The sequence below is a fragment of the Coregonus clupeaformis genome, unplaced genomic scaffold, assembly GCF_020615455.1.
Source record: "Coregonus clupeaformis isolate EN_2021a unplaced genomic scaffold, ASM2061545v1 scaf0010, whole genome shotgun sequence".
In the NCBI taxonomy this organism is placed as follows: Eukaryota; Metazoa; Chordata; class Actinopteri; order Salmoniformes; family Salmonidae; genus Coregonus; species Coregonus clupeaformis.
The window spans coordinates 391136-409606 of NW_025533465.1; the positions used below are offsets into that span (position 1 = coordinate 391136).

At 42.7% G+C, this 18471-nt stretch overlaps 2 protein-coding genes across 5 annotated transcripts; both read left to right on the top strand.

Moving 5' to 3' along the window:
- Positions 1-76: 76 nt before the first annotated feature.
- Positions 77-11111, top strand: LOC121550898 (phosphoinositide 3-kinase regulatory subunit 6-like). 4 transcript variants are annotated; one of them, XM_041863322.1, is made up of 20 exons: positions 77-180; positions 3083-3167; positions 3387-3473; positions 3633-3724; positions 3855-3923; positions 4166-4301; positions 4433-4502; positions 4796-4973; positions 5109-5253; positions 6918-7004; positions 7121-7439; positions 7713-7806; positions 7938-8057; positions 8246-8356; positions 9158-9263; positions 9377-9450; positions 9689-9779; positions 9877-9929; positions 10237-10337; positions 10490-11111. In XM_041863322.1, exons 2-20 carry the CDS (start codon positions 3155-3157, stop codon positions 10644-10646), a joined length of 2103 nt encoding a protein of 700 aa, XP_041719256.1. In that variant the 5' UTR covers positions 77-180; positions 3083-3154; the 3' UTR covers positions 10647-11111. The 4 variants fall into 4 exon arrangements, 3 of the variants coding, with proteins under 3 accessions (XP_041719256.1, XP_041719257.1, XP_041719258.1); XM_041863323.1 differs by having other exon boundaries at positions 4169-4301; XM_041863324.1 differs by lacking the exon at positions 77-180 and having other exon boundaries at positions 3099-3171.
- Positions 11112-14537: 3426 nt separating this feature from the next.
- Positions 14538-18187, top strand: LOC121550568 (major facilitator superfamily domain-containing protein 6-like). Its single transcript, XM_041862884.1, has 2 exons — positions 14538-14929; positions 15282-18187. Exon 2 carries the CDS (start codon positions 15336-15338, stop codon positions 17148-17150), a length of 1815 nt encoding a protein of 604 aa, XP_041718818.1. The 5' UTR covers positions 14538-14929; positions 15282-15335; the 3' UTR covers positions 17151-18187.
- The last annotated feature ends 284 nt before the right edge of the window (positions 18188-18471 follow it).

The window sequence follows — 18471 nt, forward strand, 5'->3', positions numbered from 1 at the left end:
AGCCTACTAGATTAGCCAGGCAGTCTGACGCGCGACCCACGTACCTAGAGAGGCTACTGGATTGAATGTTTTTGTTTTACCAAACTTCCTCCTATGAACACAACAGTATAACGTTACCGTGTAGCTGCTGCTGTTCATCAGTCGATTCGTCCACATCCAGTGTGCGGCGTACAGCGGCAGGTGCGTCTCTGTAGTGACTACTGTATCATTGTATTATAGGCTATACTGTAATAGTAAAGTATATTTGCACCTGTAAAGCAGACTTTTGCGATGGTGTTGTATTAGTGATTGCTGCAATGCAGTTTGCTGTTTTTACATCTAGAACTCTAAATATATATCTGTTACTTTTAATAATCTCACGCATAGATCAATGCACGTTGATATCAATTTCGCTATTGCTTATGACAATTTTTGTGTAAATAGCCTAGGTCAGCAATAGTTTACATGTAGGTTTATATGCTGAGCCAGTCAAATGGGTTCCCTAGGGAGTTTTTCACCCTAGGCTTGCACTTTTAAAAGTTCACTTCAGTGACAAATTACTAAAAAGTTAAATACAAATAGACTAGGATTGATTTGATTGATTGAAAGAAAGGAATTTTAAGTAAACTTTGAAAGTAGGAAGTATTAGTAGCGCAATGACAGTGAATGACCCTAGACCTGTATCTGGAATTTGGTGGAGGGAAGACAGAATTTGGTGGAGGGAAGACAGAATCTGGTGGAGGGAAGACAGAATCTGGTGGAGGGAAGACAGATTGATTGTCATTTCTCATGCGTTCAGTATTCAAATGTGTTCAGTATTCAAATGTACATTGTGTCAAGTGCATAGAGAACTCAGTAGTTCAGAAAATCTTTGTCGTAGCAGAAGAGATTCATCCGGAAATCCTTCTGATCTGTGTAGTTAATGTTTTGATTATTGGTCTTTCTGCCTTTCAGTTTGTCAGAGAGTACTTCTCAGTCTATAACTAGTCGTCATGCTCTCTACACCCACACATTTCTGTAGACAGGAAACAGGTAAATTCTGGCCTCAAGGTGTTATCTGAGGAGACTTACTGTACTGTACGCTATGTGTTGATGCGGAATGGCAGCTTTAGACCGTTTGAGGTTGTATGAATGTAATAGTGTTTTTATGTACGTTTGTAAATTACATAAATTCATCAATTTTTATTTGTTTTATTTTTATTTTACCTTTATTTAACCAGGCAAGTCAGTTAAGAACAAATTCTTATTTACAATGACGGCCTACACCGACCAAACCCGGAAGACGCTGTGCCAATTGTGCAATATAAATTGTCAATATAATTTGTTTCCCAATGTTTCCCTGTATGTATCGACTTTGGTGTCTGATAGGTTAGGTGTCACTTATCAAGTGAATGATCAAAAAGGCTTTATGTTTTTATGAGTTGCGGAGAAGGCCCCCCACCTTCAGTTGTCTTACAGTGGATTCGGAAAGTATTCAGACCACTTGACCTTTTCCACGTTTTGTAACTTTACAGCCTTATTCTAAAATGGATTAAATCTATATTTTTCCTCATCAATCCTTACACAATACCCCATAATGACAAAGAGAAAAGTGGTTTTTAGAAATGTTGCTACTTTATTACAAATAAAAATGGGAAATATCACATTTACATAAGTATTCAGACCCTTTACTCAGTAATTTTTTGAAGCACCTTTGGCAGCGATTACAGCCTTGAGTCTTCTTGGGTATGACGCTACAAGCTTGGCACACCTGTATTTGGGGAGTTTCTCCCATTCTTTGCAGATCCTCTCAAGCGCTGCACAGCTATTTTCAGGTCTCTCCAGAGATGTTCGATCGGGTTCAAGTCCGGGCTCTGGTTGGGCCACTCAAGGACATTCAGAGACTTGTTCCGAAGCCACTCCTGCATTATCTCGGCTGTGTGCTTAGGGTCGTTGTCCTGTTGGAAGGTGAACCTTCGCCCCAGTCTGAGGTCCTGAGCACTCTGGAGCAGGTTTTCATCAAGGATCTCTCTGTACTTTGCTCCATTAATCTTTCCCTCAATCCTGACTAGTCTACCAGTCCCTGCCACTGAAAAACATCCCCACAGCATGATGCTGCCACCACCATGCTTCACCTTAGGGATGGTGCCAGGTTTCCTCCAGACATGATGCTTGGCATTCAGGCCAAAAAGTTCAATCTTGGTTTCACCAGACCAGAGAATCTTGTTTCTCATGGTCTGAGAGTCTTTAGGTGCCTTTTGGCAAACTCCAAGCGGGCTGTCATGTGCCTTTTACTCAGGAGTGGCTTCTGTCTGGCAACTCTACCATAAAGGCCTGATTGGTGGAGTGCTGCAGAGATGGTTGTCCTTCTGGAAGGTTCTCCCATCTCCACAGAGGAACTCTGGAGCTCGGTCAGAGTGACCATCGGGTTCTTGGTCACCTCCCTGAACAAGGCCCTTCTCCCCCGATTGTTCAGTTTGGCCGGGCGGCCAGCTCTAGGAAGAGTCTTGGTGGTTCCAAACTTCTTCCATTTAAGAATGATGAAGGCCACTGTGTTCTTAGGGACCTTCAATGCTGCAGAAATGTTTTGGTACCCTTCCCCAGATCTGTGCCTCGACACAATCCTGTCTCGGAGCTCTATGGACAATTCCTTCAACCTCATGGCTTGGTTTTTGATCTGACATGCACTGTCAACTGTGGGACCTTATATAGACAGGTGTATGCCTTTCCAAATCATGTCCAATCTATTGAATTAGCCACAGGTGGACTCCAATCAAGTTGTAAAAACATCTCAAGGATGTTCAATGGAAACAGGATGCACCTGAGCACAATTTCGAGTCTCATAGCTAAGGGTCTGAATACTTATGTAAATAAGGTATTTCAGTTTTTTTTTTTTTTTTTATAAATTAGCAAAAAATAAATAAAAACCTGTTTTCGCTTTGTCATTATGGGGTATTGTGTGTAGATTGATGAGGATTTTTAATTTTTTAAAATCCATTTTAGAATAAGGCTGTAACGTAACAAAATGTGGAAAAAGTCAAGGGGTCTGAATACTTTCCAAATGCACTGTATATCCACTATATGCAGTACATGTGGTGTCATCAACCCCTGCTATTTTCTCTAGGAGGGAGCCCATGATGCTAAAATGTGATGTTTGACCTCCAAATTCTCTTGGGATTAATAAGGAAACAACCCCATGGAACCCTCCAGTAGGTACACTTTCACTCACTCAGTCTTTGAACTCATACAGTATTTTAATTATTTATGTATACTTTGCTCTTTACTGTTTACTGTTGTTTGTCTCTATTAATCACTTGGGTAGACTGATGTCTAGTTGTAAGAATCCCCACACATAGGACCACTGTGTTTTAAACAGAGCTGCTATCTTGTCAAAATATGACGTGATGTTTATAACTCTATTATTGTAGCTGCCAGTATGTCGTCAGCAGTGGAGTCCAGTATGTACACCAGTATCCGGGCCATCCTCAGACAGGCTGCCTCCTCATGCAACAAAGGTACATTATCAGTGCATACAACAATTAAAAGGAAACGATTATCACATGTATCATTATGTGGCATAATTATCTGTTATAGAATATTATTAGTATTACACAATTTAATAGACTTGAGGCCATAATGTTGTCAATTCAGCAGCATTGTATGACTTCCTGAAGGTATGCTGAGGTGGACTCTTCATAAGAAGGTGGAGACCCATCCGTCTAACAGTGTCTCACTGGTCAGGGTTCTGGTCAAAGAGCTGGAGAAGGTTGGTCTGCCACTACTAGAGTGTTTTGTTCTTGCAGAATGACACATGGCATGCCCTTTGTCTTCAGAAGTAGAATTGGCCATTTAATTGTCAGTTTGTTGATGAAACCTTCCTTCATTTGTTGATTCAGGTGGAGAGGATTGACGATAAGATGCATGTCATTCCATTGCTTCACACTCTCATCTATGTTATTATTCAGGTCAGATCCATTTACCTTACCTTCATCTGAAATTACCTTGATCATAGAGTAGCTGTCCTGTATTACTGACATCTTATTTACTGTGTTATATCCACGTATTATATTTATTGTGTTGAGTTCCTGGTTATCTTTATCATGCACAGAATAGTTCTATTGTTCCTTGTTTGTTTTTACTTGCCAATCAGCTCTGATGTATGTATCTGATTGTGATGGCTGTTGTCTCTATTCCGGTGTATCGGCAGCAGTCTGGCCACATTCCATGTAACCTGTATCAGAGAGTGTATGAGTGCTTGAAAAGGCTGCTAACACTTCCAGAGCCCTACTGTACTATCACACTGAGATACATGAGGAGCATAAAGATGGAGCAGATCACACCAGGTACTCATCAATAGCACTTTACACTTCAGTGGCATGTACTGTAGCACAAGCACATTTGAATCATAAGAAGACAGTATACAGTTCTCCAAACATTTATCTGAGTTTCTACCTTACAATAACTTACTCCACAGGAGCTTTGTATCAGAGAAGGGTCATTGCTGAGCAGAGCCTAAGGAACAAACATTTTCCCAAGCAGGAAAAGTGAGTTTAAAACAACCATGAACACATATGCCATCAGAAGATATTTTACACTTCCCACTGAAGTCCATTTGTAGTCACTGAATCATTATTAGCAACAGCTGACTAATTTAATCATGGTCATTTCTCGTAAGGTGAGGGTGGTATTTATTTTGCTCTGTGTGAGCTGTGGTGATACTTTCCCTTTCACAAACTGATGCTTGTAAATGAGGACTTTCCCCTCAGCTACTCTGAGGTTGTGCTGTATCCACAATAGCTGTGCTGACTGGCTGCCCCTCTGACTGTGTCCCCTGTAGGGTATTTGTGTTTGCAGACCCTGCTGTGTTCTCAGGGCCCCTGTGGCAGGCAGTGAGGGCAGACCTGGAGCTAGCCAGCCCCCAAAGTGACACACTGGCAAGACTGGTGCTACTGCACACTCTGCAGGCTGGACTGGTGAAGGCCTGTCATGGCCCCATACTGACTCAAGCTCTGGAGGTGAGGGAGGTCAATGGGCTGTGATGATATGAGACGTTTGGATGAATTGATTTCCTATTTGTGTGCATCAGATGGATCATGAAATCACGTGTGTGCCTGCGTGTGTGCGGGCGTGCATGTGTGTGTGTGTTGCAGGATCTAGGAGAAGATGTGGAGCAGTACTTCCAGGAGGTGGTGTTAGCTGTAGAGCAGAGTATAGAGAACGGCGAGGCCGGCCGTGACCAGTACCAGACCAGGCTACAGCACATCTACAGTGACATCCTGACCTCTGCTAACCAAGGTGTGTGTAAAGGAGAATAGGGTTGGGCGGTTTCCAGATTTTCATATCGTCATACCGTCCTTCTCTCATCTCGGGATTTACGGTATTACCTGTGTAGTACACAAGGGGGCGCCAAAAAACAGAAAAAAACATTGGGCATCTATTACCATAATGCTAGCAAAGCACAATTAATAGCGAATTTCCATGAAGGCTGCTAGCTAAATATGCTAACGAGCGCAAACGAAAATAAACAAATTGCAATGACAGGAATTCCAGCTCATTAAGTTATACATATATAGGTAGGAGCTACTGAATGTCATTTTTGGTGAGTTTGGACATTTACAAGCGAATGTGAACAAGAGACATTGTGCAAATGAACAAAGTTTTGATCCGTGCTTGTCTGAAGGAAGAACAGTACTGGCTCTGGAGCAGTATGTGTACACACTGTTTCTGTGTGGAGTCTGGAGTCTCTAGGGCAACGGGCCTGCCTGTTCTGCTCGGAGAAGAGGGAAGGAGTAGCAGACAGCCAAGAATGTAGAGGAGAAAAAATGCAAGGAAATCAAGATAACATTGGCAGCTGTACAGATTTCTCAGACACGGCAGAAAGCTAACATCATATGATGCCCTGTCACCTTATTAATTCAGCCACTTACTTAGATAACTAGCAAGTTAAACTTAGGGGTCGCGTTAACGAAGAATTCTGCATTTTTCACGAAAAAAATATCAAACGTATAAGAAATACCTTGCTGCGTTTTATAAACGCAGATCTAAAATGCTTCTTATTGTAATTTCTGCTCGGCATCAGACTAATTCTGTGCTTCAGTTGCACTTCTCCATTCAGATGAGAATTCAGGAACGAGCATTCTATCAGCAGACAGCGCTCTGACTAATGTGGAGCTACTTTTCTCCGGTACTTTTTAGTGTAGCCTACTTTTCTCCTGTAAAATGCTAGATTAACTTTAAGCAAAACATTAGGAAATGTAGCTGGCTACGTTCTTTCTATGATAAACATTAGAAATATGATGGCCATGCATCATTTTTGAAAATATTCCTTGCTTTTTCATATTAAGCTCATTTACTTGTGTGGCTGCCAGCCAAATAGCGTTTCACTTCTGTTGTCATCTGATAAAGAATTAAGCTATTTTCTGCCGAATGTGTTACACTAATGTATTTTCTGTGAAGGAAAGTATAGTTACACGCCCCTGATCACTCTATTGAAGCAAAAAAACACTGTTGACTTTCAATATAAAATATAATACCCCTGTGAGTACTCAGCTGGACTGATCTGCTCCCGCTTTCTCCCATTGTGCTATTTACAAACAAACACGTGACTGGCTTAACTGTTCTGGGGAACTACGGTAAGCTTCATAATGTAAGATAGTGTGACAGCTGAAATGAAGTACGCAATCTGCTTTATCTCTTAATGTATTGCACAAGTTGACTGAAGGTATTTACTTAAAAGAGTAGCTACAAATATTTTTATTTAATGAAAAACTTCAAATAAATAGCTTAAACGTTATTGACGGTATTGAAAAACGATCCCGTGGCTATTTCCAAATACCCCGGCATACGGTATATATGGTATACCACCCAAGCCTAGAGGAGAATAATGAAAGAGATTTGCTGACTGTGACAAACAGGATACGCACTGTTTATTGTTTTATGTTCACTCTCTCTCTGTTCAGACCCAAAGGCCCGGGGCTCTCTTTCTAACACTCCATTGCCCTCTCCAAAGATTCACTTCCACCTGTGGACAAACGAAGAGGAGCTGTGTGAGTCAACATTAGAGAACATTAGAGTCTCTAGGCCATTATAAAGACTTGAGAATACTGTCAAATCAGACTAATAGATAGTGTGGCAATCTTGAATCTTTCATATTTTTCTATAGGGAATGAGCTGATGAACTTCACCCTAAACGTTTCCCCCTCTGAGCGGAACTCTATGTACCAGGAGGAGGAAGAGGAGAAGGATGTGTCCAAGAGGGTTTCCCTCCTGTCTGTTGACAGTGGAATAGAGAAGGACCGGTCACCGGGTTTCAGAGGGAGAATGAAGCCGGAAGACAAAATGGCGCTGGTGCAGGAAAACATCAAGGGGCCCACCAGTAGCACCCCTCTCCCTAAAGAGGAGGGGAACCATACAGCACGCATAGTGGTGATGGGAGACGACAGGGTGCTGGGGAGACTGGCCAAGGCGTATCACTCCATCCGGTAGGAAGTACTTCTACTGTCCCTTAATGTCCCTTAATACCTAATTCCATCCTCATACATGTGAAATTCAATTTTTATCCAAAGCGACTTAAAGTAATGTGTGCATACATTTTATGTATGGGTAGTGCTGGGAATTGAACCCACTATCCTGGCATTGCAAACACAATGCTCTACCAACTGAGATACAGAGGACTACACTGTAATTACACTATAATTCTGTCATTTAGGAATGTGTGTGAACTGTTTTACAATGTGCATTGCTTTTGTGTGCAGAAAAAGGGAGGCAAAATATCTCATCTTGACCAAGAGAGTGAACCTACAGATATACTACATCCCTGTCACTAATGAGCCCATCGTCAATTCACCTGTGAGCAATAATCCAGTCCAAAATCAAATCATACCAATAATGTAAAATAAACATCCATCTCATGCTACACATGTACAGTAACCGGTATGATTTGATAGGTTAAGGAACCACAGTCTTTTTCTCTTTTTCAGGGAAGCACATCACAAGTTGGAGACAGGTTGTCTCTAGCCTCGTTCTTAGGAAGGGTTGATCCCTGGTACGAAAGCAACATCAACAGTTTGGGAGCCATGATTCCAAAGCTGGCGGGAACGGTGATGATTACTACTACATGCATTGTTTCATAAAGTAATCACATGGTCTAATTCTGATCATGATTATCCAGAAAGATCCATCAAATAGTTTCAAGGATACCTAAATGGAAAGGGGTTTTAAGAGAGAAATAGACATCCAGTCATGTCACAGTGAGACCTAATACTGTGTCTACTATGTGCCATTGCAGCAGTCCAGTCACAGCAGGTCATCAGAACCCAACCTATTCCTTGTGGATGTCCTCTCCTACTACCTTCGCTGTGGCCTACAGCCTGTCCACTTCACACTCTACTCCGTCAAGGTCAGGTCCCTGAGATACATCCACATGTTATAGTCACGTGTGTGTGTGTGAGTGTGTGTGTGTGTGTTAGCAGCAGGATGATACACAAACATATGGCTGTTCATGAATAGTTCATACTTAAGAGTTCATAGCCCAGAATAACATAATGATTACGGTTTTCATCAGGGGTTAAATTGGGAATTCGGAGGTTGGGAAGCCCTATTTGATGGATGGGGGGGATTAGGGTTGGAGTTTAAGTTATGGTTAGAGCTGGAGCTAAAGTTAGGGTTAAGTTTGTGGTTGAGGCAAGTTTTAGGGTTGAACCAGAATGTGGACGTAAAGCTAGGCTTAGGGTTGAACCGGGATGTGGACATGAAGCTAGCATTATGGTTAGGGTTGAGGTTTAGTCTTGAACTGAGATGTGGACAGGAATCTAGGGTTAGGGTTGTGGTTGTGGTTGAGGCTAGGTTAAGGGTTTAACCAGGATGTGGATATTAATCTAGGGTTAGGGTTGTGGTTGAGGGTTAGGGTTTAACAAGGATGTGGACATGAAGCTAGGGTTAGGATAAAGGTCAGGGTTGCGGTTATCCTAGGGTACCCAAGCCTTAACCCTAACCTTGGTTTATCCTACTTTTATCCTACTTTTTATCCTACTTTCTTCTTTGGACCCGTATGTTGCTGGCTCTCCCTTTGACCCAAGGTGCAGGAACCCTGCTTCGAGTAGCTCGGGCTCAATTTAACCACTTTTTATCATTAAGAAAAAACCACAACACAATTTCTCCCTAATTTCAGCTTGTTCTTGTTGCCCTGTTGTGTTTTTAGATATCTGTCTCTGGTCAGACTGGCAGCCCTGTGGAGGAGGTGTTTGTGTCCCACCTGGAAGCAGAGTTCCCAGAGTTTAAAACACTCAGAGAAAATCTGAGACAAGGTACTGTTGTCAAAACTGTGAATGCAGCCTGAACCATGTTCTAAGGACAGGGACAGAAACTATCTGGTCCTGTTATTGCTTCTGTTGGTGATTGTCATAATGTCTCTGTGCAGAGAGATCTAGTAGGCGACGAACAAGGAAGCCACTTGGAACCTGTGGAGCGGTGGTTTCTGTGAATTACAGTAAGGTACTTTCTGAAGGCTTTCTTCCCTATTTGTGTTATATAATATTTGGTTAGTGGTTAGTGAATGTATTACTGCTGGTTTAGTGTAGTCACAGTATCACTGTAATCATTTAGGAACAAGTGGTACACTTTTAAATGAAAAGTAACAACTATGGCAATATCTAGATATCCTTTAAATCCGTATGGCATAATGTCTTAACTACTGTACCAAATGTGTTTGTGTCTCATATACTTTCTGCAGGTCTCCTTGAGCAAACAAGAGGTTGTTAAGGGAATGTCAGTGATGACATGTGGAGTGGTCATCAGTGCAATATCACCCAATGAAACAGAAGGTTTGCATTAAAACATATAGTAACTACCTAGCTGTTCTCAATGGCAACTTGGTTTCATTACCTCAAATCAACAATTTGTCATCCCTACTTTCCCTAGGTCTTGATTTCCTCACTGTCAATTTTGACAGCACAAATCCAAGATGCTGCGCGGTAAGGATATTTCTGAATGTGTGATTAATAAATCATTGAGACCCCAGTAACACCATATTGAAAAGTACTGAAACTGTCAGTCAGGCAACACACTGCCGGATGTGGTTTCTTGATCTTATCCTCATGTCTCACCTCCAAAGTAGATTATTGATTAAGGCAATTATATATAATGGTAGAGGTTTGATTTGAGCCCATACATGTAAAGAGGGTAGGCATACAATATGTACTGCAATTTGGAGTCACATCCCACAATGATTTTTGCTCCCAACCTATCAGGATATTTAATTTTACCCTGCTGTGTTTACAGGAGATCAGAACCCAAAACATTAAAATCAGAATCCTGGAGGATAAGACCTTCACTGTGTGTCTGGACAAAGACTGTCGCAGGAAATACACACATGTCCAAAGGTCAGAGATAACACTCATCAGCAATAGAATGCCATGATGCTCTACCATCTCTACTATTGATCAATACTATACAGTAGTTATTTGGTTGTCTTTTACAGAGAATTTCCCTGGGCTCAAACTGTAATAACTAAGTAAGTAACACTATTTTACAGCATTGAGATCTCTCCATGCTTGGATCCAGGGTATTGCCCCCAGACAAGTTCCAAGTCCAATTTCAGTGTGGGAGAGGAGTGGGAGGCGGGGCTGAGCAAGTACTTGTGCAAGATCCTGCCTCTGCCAATCAACACCTTCACTGGCATCAACCACTGAGGGGATTTGATTATTTGGCCTGGGCTCCGGCCCGGGCTCCCTCCCGGGCGTGAGCCAGGTGCCCCGCTCTGGCCAACGGCGAAGTAAGCTAAAAACAAAAGTGACGCAGGTTAAGCACGTGGTGTAATGAGTAGGATTCTGTGTTTTCACATGCAAAAGGGATTTATTTTGATAAAAAAACACTTTATCTGCCTTCCCAATGAAAACTAGTTTGAAAATTCTAACATATATTTTATGAAAAAGAGATGTTGTTTGTATTTTTTGGGGTATTTTATTAGGATCCCCATTAGCTGTTGCAAAAGCAACAGCTACTCTTCCTGGGGTCCACACAAAACATGAAACATGGCATAATACAGAACATTAACAGACATGAACAGCTCAAGCACAGAACTACGTCAAATTCTTTTTTTTTTAAGGCACACGTAGCCTACATATCAATACATACACACAAACTATCTAGGTCAAATAGGGGAGAGGCGTTGTGCCGTGAGGTGTTGCTTTATCTGTTTTTTTTAAACCAGGTTTGCTGTTCATTTGAGCAATATAAGATGGAACGGAGTTCCATGCAATAATGGCTCTATATAATACTGTACGCTTTCTTGAATATGTTCTGGATTTTGGGACTGTGAAAAGACCCCTGGTGGCATGTCTGGTGGAGTAAGTGTGTATGTAAGAGCTGTGTGTAAGTTGACTATGCAAACAATTTGGGATTTTCAACACATTAATGTTTCTTATGAAAAGAAGAAGTGATGCAGTCAGTCTCTCCCAACTCTTAGCCAAGAGAGACTGGCATGCATAGTATTTATATCAGCCCTCTGACTACAATGAAGAACAAGACGTGCCGCTCTGTTCTGGGCCAGCTGCAGCTTAACTAGGTCTTTCCTTGCAGCACTCGACCACATGACTGGACAAAAATGAAGATAAGACTAAACTAGAGCCTGCAGGACTTTCTTTTTGGAGTGTGGTGTCAAAAAAGCAGAGCATCTCTTCATTACGGACAGACCTCTCCCCATCTTTACAACCATTGAATCTATATGTTTTGACCATGACAGTTCTTACAATATAAGGTAATGCCAAGTAATTTAGTCTCCTTAACTTGTTCAACAGCCACACCATTCATTACCAGATTCAGCTGAGTTCTAGAAGTTGGGGAATGATTTGTACCAAATACAATGCTCTTAGTTTTAAAGATGTTCAGGACCAGTTTATTACTGGCCACCCATTCCAAAACAGACTGCAACTCTTTGTTAAGGGTTTCAGTGACTTCATTGGCTGTAGTTGCTGATGCATAAATGGTTGAATCATCAGCATACATGGACACACATGCTTTGTTTAATGCCAGTGGCAGGTCATTGGTAAAAATAGAAAAGAGTAGAGGGCATAGAGAGCTGCCCTGCGGTACACCACACTTTACATGTTTGACATTAGAGGAGCTTCCATTAAGGAAAACCCTTTGAGTTCTATTAGATACAGTGCATTCGGAAAGTATTCAGAACCCTTCCCTTTTTTCACATTTTGTTACGTTACAGCCTTATTCTAAAATTGATTAAATAAATAAAAATCCTCATCAATCTACACACAATACCCCATAATGCCAAAGCTAAAACAGGTTTTTCGAAATTTTAGCAAATGTTTACAAATAAAAAACAGAAATAACATATTTACATAATTATTCAGACCCTTTGCTATGAGACTCGAAATTAAGCTTAAGTGCATCCTGTTTCCATTGATTATCCTTGAGATGTTTCTACAACTTGATTGGAGTCCACCTGTGGTAAATTCAATAGATTGGACATGATTTGGAAAAGCACACACCTGTCTATATAAGGTCCCACAGTTGACAGTGCATGTCAGAGCAATAACCAAGCCATGAGATCGAAGGAATTGTCTGCAGTGCTCCGAGACAGGATTGTACCAAGGCACAGATCTGGGGAAGGGTACCAAAAAATGTCTGCAGCATTGAAGGTCCCCAAGAACACTGTGGCCTCCGTCATTCTTAAATGGAAGAAGTTTGGAACCACCAAGACTCTTCCTAGAGCTGGCTGCCCGGCCCAACTGAGCAATCGGGGGAGAAGGGTCTTGGTCAGGGAGGTGACCAAGAACCCGATGGTCACTCTGTCAGAGCTCCAGAGTTCCTCTGTGGAGATGGGAGAACCTTCCAGAAGGACAACCATCTCTGCAGCACTCCACCAATCAGGCCTTTATGGTAGAAGGGCCAGACGGAAGCCACTCCTCAGTAAAAGGCACATGACAGCCCACTTGGAGTTTGCTAAAAGGCACCTAAAGGACTCTCAGACCATAAGAAACAATATTCTCTGGTCTGATGAAACCAAGATTGAACTCTTTGGCCTGAATGCCAAGCGTCACGTCTGGAGAAAACCTGGCACCATCTCTACGGTGAAGCATGGTGGTGGCAGCATCATGCTGTGGGGATGTTTTTCAGCGGCAGGGACTGGGAGACTAGTCAGCCTAGGTTTGCCCACTTTGCCAATTAAGTAATAATTTAAATAATTGGCAACATCAAATGGTTTTGTGCTGAATAAGCCATCTGATTTGATGAAAGATGGAGTTGAATTTGTCTTTCTGTCCATAATTTCATTTAAAGTATTCCAATGTTTTTTTGCATCATTCTTTATATCATTAATCTTGGCTTCATAATACAGTTTCTTCTTTTTTGTTGTTGAGTTTAGTCACATCATTTCTCAATGTGCAGTAAGTCAGACAGTCAGATGTGCAGCCAGACTTATTAGCCACACCTTTTGCCCCATCTCTTTCAACCACACAGTTTTTCAATTCCTCATCAATCCATGGAGCCTTAACAGTTCTAACAGTCAGTTTCTTAACAGGTGGATGTTTATCAATAATTGGAAGAAGCAATTTCATAAAGTGCAGTGTCTGGATGCTCCTTATTAATCACATCAGACCAACAAATATTTTTAACATCATCCACATAAGAGTCACAGCAAAATATTTTGTATGATCTCTTATCCACTATTTTAGGCCCAGCTTTTGTAACTTTGGCTTTCCTGAATATAGCCACTATATTGTGATCACTGCATCCAATGGGTACGGATACAGCTTTAGAACAACGTTCGACAGTATTAGTAAAATGTGATCAATACATGTGGATGATCTTGTTCTTGTAGTGTTTGTAAACACCCTGGTTGTTTGTTTCTGAATGATGCAACATGCTGCCTAGTAGACAACATGACAGAGCGGCGCAGATTATTGTTCGAGTTGAGAATTGCGCTCCTCGCTCACCGCTTTTGCCCATTCATGTCATGGGCCATAGACCGGTGCACCGTGGTTCAGCTTAATCGATGCCAATGCCTAGTAGTGTGGGTGGGGTTCAACAGGCACAGTAACATTTTTAGAGCTGTCACTCCTGTCTACAAAAGTGCAGCTATATTCTTGAAACACAACTAACTTTTGTAATTTTCTTTAACACAGCATATTGACTGTATAAAGACATGTTCAGCAGTTGTATATTTCCTTGCAAATTCCAGATGGACAGTCCAGTGAATTGTTAATGTTTTGACTGTATTTAATCTGGACTACTTTCTACAGTGCTTGTTTGCAATAAATGTTCTGTTTACACTATGCTATTAAAGGAAGGTACTGTGTTATTAATCACAGAGGAAATTATGGTCCTCAGCTGGTAGAGCACGGCGCTTGTAACGCCAAGGTAGTGGGTTCGATCCCCGGGACCACCCATACAAAAAAAATGTATGCACGCATGACTGTAAGTCGCTTTGGATAAAAGCGTCTGCTAAATGGCATATTATTATATTATATTATTATTACTTCTTACATCTTACCCGATTCAAATGTTTAGAATGAAGAACATATTTTTGACTGTGTGACTTTTTTGTATGAATAAACTATGAGTTAATTTAATCACGTAGCACTGGAAAAACTCACCACCTGAGCTGGGTGTTTTTTTCCCACTGTCTCGTGCAGTTGTCATCCTCACGCCGTGAGGGCGCTGCAGACAAACGTGCAAGGTGTGTACCACAACTTTTCTTTTTCAATTTACAGAGAGGTGATAACAGGTGCGCTCGTGACAACTATCAATAACGATATAAGAGACGTAAAAAGTCAGAGCCAAAATGACCGAGCACAAAGAATAACCATACGTTAATTAAAGTCTACTCTCAAAAAGGATAAGTTGTGTAAAACAGTTTACTGTAAAAGATGACGTGGACATGCCTAGGTTGAAACAGGTTCATCGACTAGCCTCAAACACGCCAGCTGCGCCGAAAATTGGATTAATCGTTTTGACGGTAAATCATTGTAGCCTACTGATGTTAGTGGTTGATGTTTTTGGCTCTATTGAATTAGGTTACAGTTTTTTATTGAAGGTTTGATTAGGTGCATATATGGCCGATGATATCTTTATTTTCAGTGATTTCAGTCATTCTTATAATATAGGCATTCGTTAAAGTTAAATAAAAACAAATATGATCACATCCTCAATGTTAAATATGATTGCTATGTATCTATACTTGATTTTAAGATATATTGCATTATTTTCCAGGTATTCAAACATTAACCAAATAGTAAATGTACATGTTAGCTACTGTTTGAAATATGTTTATAATTATTTCTCTACATATTATTCGTATGTATTCACAGTGCGTGCTCTGTATGAAGATTCTGTGAGTCAGCGAGTTCACTTGGCTGGCAGCCATGAAGAGGAACAAGCAGATAGACATTAAGGGTGCTCTAGCCCTCGCCAGCACCTTCCACTTCCTGTATTCTTGTGCCAGAGCCTGCATCCTCCCCTTCCTCACCCTGTACCTCAGATACCTGGGCCTCACTCCCTCCATGACGGGCCTTCTCATGAGCACCAAGCATCTCATCTCCCTGGTCTGGAGCCCTCTGTCCAGCTTTCTGTCCAGACACTACAACAAGAGGAGGGCAGTGATTACGGGGTCTCTGGTATGTTCAGCAGGGGCAGCCCTCGTCCTCCTGCTCATCCCATCCACAGGCGTCGAGACGCTGACCAGTCACTGCAACATCTCTCACCTCAGTGTGAGCCCCACTGAAGAGCTGAGTGACGATGTGCCTGTTTTTGGCAGTGTAATGCCTACCACCCACACTACCATTGTATCCCAGTCAGCAGCACATGAATCTTCACCTACAGATACAACCGGTGACACTGTGTCTTCTCCTGTTTCAATGAGTAAAGCCACAACTTACACACTCCAGCAGCAACGTTCCAACAATGTGACTTCTCAATGGTCACAAGTGAATGTATCTGTGGCCAGCCGCAGTAAAGGAGGGGAGAGCAATGGCTCAGAGTCCCACCACGGTGCCTCCAACACTTCACCCACAGTGAGGAGGAGTAGGAGGTCAGGAGGTCAGGAGAAGCAGCAGCAGAGGGAGAAGGACGAGGCCCACTTCCAGTTCCTGGGCAGCCTCAAAGTTATGGACGTCCAGCACCAGCTCTTCTTCATGCTCCTCATCGTGGTGTCGCTATGGGAGCTGATGGCCGCCCCGCTGGAATGGACCGTGGACGATGGGCTGTATGAGTACTTGGATTTTGTGGATGCCTCTGATCGCTATGGTAGCACAGGGGTGTGGGGGCTGCTTGGGGCAGCGTGTGGGGTGGGTGGTGCAGGACTGCTGGTGAGCCACCTGGACTGCCTCATTGGCTCACACACACCCAGGAGCGCTGTCCACTTCTACTCCTATGCAGCTCTGACAACCCTGGCCGTGCCTGTGGTAGCCTTCCTGCCCCTCTACCTCAACAAGAAGCGTAGTCGCTCCACTGGGCTCTTCAAAGCCTTACAGCTGGTGCGAGGGGACCTCCGGGCCCTGCTGTGTGCTGTCACTGCCTTCCTAATGGGGCTGGCGGGGTCTGCGGTGGATGACTTCCTGCTGTGGCAGATGCAGGACCATGGGAGCAGCGAGCTGCACATGGGCATCTCTTTAGCCTTAGCGGTGCTCTCCCGGGCCGCCTTCCCTCTGCTGAGTGGCCAAGTGTCAAAGCTCCTGAGCCCAGGCAGGGTGCTGTTGGTGGGGACGGCCTGCTTGGCCCTGCAGTGCCTCTACTACTCCTTCCTGTGGGGCCCCTGGGCTGCACTACCTGCCCAGGTGCTGAGCTGCTTCAGCAGTGGCGCCCTCTGGTGGGCAGTGCAGATGCAGTGCGAGGACGTGGCCACGCCGGGCATGGAGAGGAGCTTGAGGAGGGTCTACCAGGCCCTCTCTCTGGACCTGGGGGCAGGGCTGGGCAGCTTGGCCGGGGGGTTTGTTGTCCACAGGTTTGGGGTATCTGTGCTATTCAGAGGGGTGGTGGTGATTCTGCTCCTGTGGTGCCTGTTTCTGTCACTGCTCCAGTGGAAAGCCCCACGCCAACGCAGGATCAACTACTCCCGCCTCCTCGCTGCTGACACCAGTGAAGTGAGCGAATCAGAGTCGGAGCAGGAGAGAGACTGGCTGGAGAAAGCCATGGAGGATGACAAGAGCAATAATAACACGGGCAGAAGGATAACTCATTAGCCCTACAGTACAATATGCAACACAATGGGAGCAGGACACCACCACTTACGGACATGTCACTCTTCATTTAGTCTGTCTTCTTGCTGCTCCACAAACTGCTAAGTGAATCCGTCCTTGGCTGGTTTAATTGAAAACCAAGTGTTGCTTTTTAATTCTCATTACTGCAGCTTTATTCATTTAGTGCTAATGCTCTGGCATTCCCCACCTGCCCAGAAGGCATTTAACATTCTTCAGTTAAACTAAACATATGGACTGCAAGCCTTACTATTGCACTGGAGGTTGATCCACTGTGAATGCAGAGTGATGATAAACTGTCATTTGCATAAGCTATCAAGAAACTCTGGATAGCAAATAACTGAGAATAATTAGGTGTGGGCAGGTGACTGAGTAACTGTGCGAGTGCTTATGAGTGTTAGTACAGTCCACGTTAGGCAGCTTTACTGTCTGTAACATAAGGCCACTTGAGTGCAGGTGTGGTCTTTTTGGGCGAGACAAAACCCTGGACTAACAGACTCATCCTGAATGTGTGGTTTAGCCTGCTCACATATGGCAAAGATACTTACTCTCTTGAGTCCACTGTGAAAATGTTATGTATTGTTCAACGTTCAGCTGTAGGTCTACCACGGGGGGCCAGTATAAAAAAAAAAAATGTATTCACTAACTGTAAGTCGCTCTGGATAAGAGCGTCTGCTAAATGACTAAAATGTAATGTAAATGTGTCTCTTGTGTGGGGGAAGTACAAGGAAGTATTAGAAGCTATCTGTGGTTGGTTGCTGAACCTGTATGTTAGATGGTGTTTGCTAAACCTGTATTTCAAAGGATGTTTGCCAAACTTGCCACAGGTGACATTGCCCATTTTGACCTGACTGTTATTTCAGCATGTCAGCCAGAGACAGTAACATAGATATGCACCTCTCCCTGAAAGCTTTGTTTAATTTATAATGCTTGGAGTGGATACAGCAATACATTACATACAGTGGTTGATATACATGTCCAATGAATAGTAATATATCAATAAAAATATTTGTATTATTGTGCCTTGAAGACATTCTCAAATATTGAAGACTGGCATTACAATACCTTTTGTTTATCTAATGTTTCTAGTATGTTTATTGATACATTGTAAGTCAATGCAGTGGACAGGATATGTCAATACCTCACAACAGGGTAGTGTCAAACATCAGAAAATGTCTTGTAGTGTTTTTAAAGAACACAAGCAGGAAACCCAATGCCTCTTGTGTGAATATCAATACACCTCTTAATGTAACAAAGCAAAGGTCAGTAGTATGTGGCAGTCCTCTTGAATCTTTGTATTTGGCCT

Bases quoted from the DNA above. Each gene is read 5' to 3' on its own strand.
- LOC121550898 (XM_041863322.1), top strand. The intron at 4,302-4,432 runs GTACTCATCAAT...CTTACTCCACAG, and splicing joins GATGGAGCAGATCACACCAG to GAGCTTTGTATCAGAGAAGG. The intron at 8,357-9,157 runs GTCAGGTCCCTG...TTGTGTTTTTAG, and splicing joins TCACACTCTACTCCGTCAAG to ATATCTGTCTCTGGTCAGAC.
- LOC121550568 (XM_041862884.1), top strand. From the start codon at position 15,336: ATGAAGAGGAACAAGCAGATAGACATTAAGGGTGCTCTAGCCCTCGCC.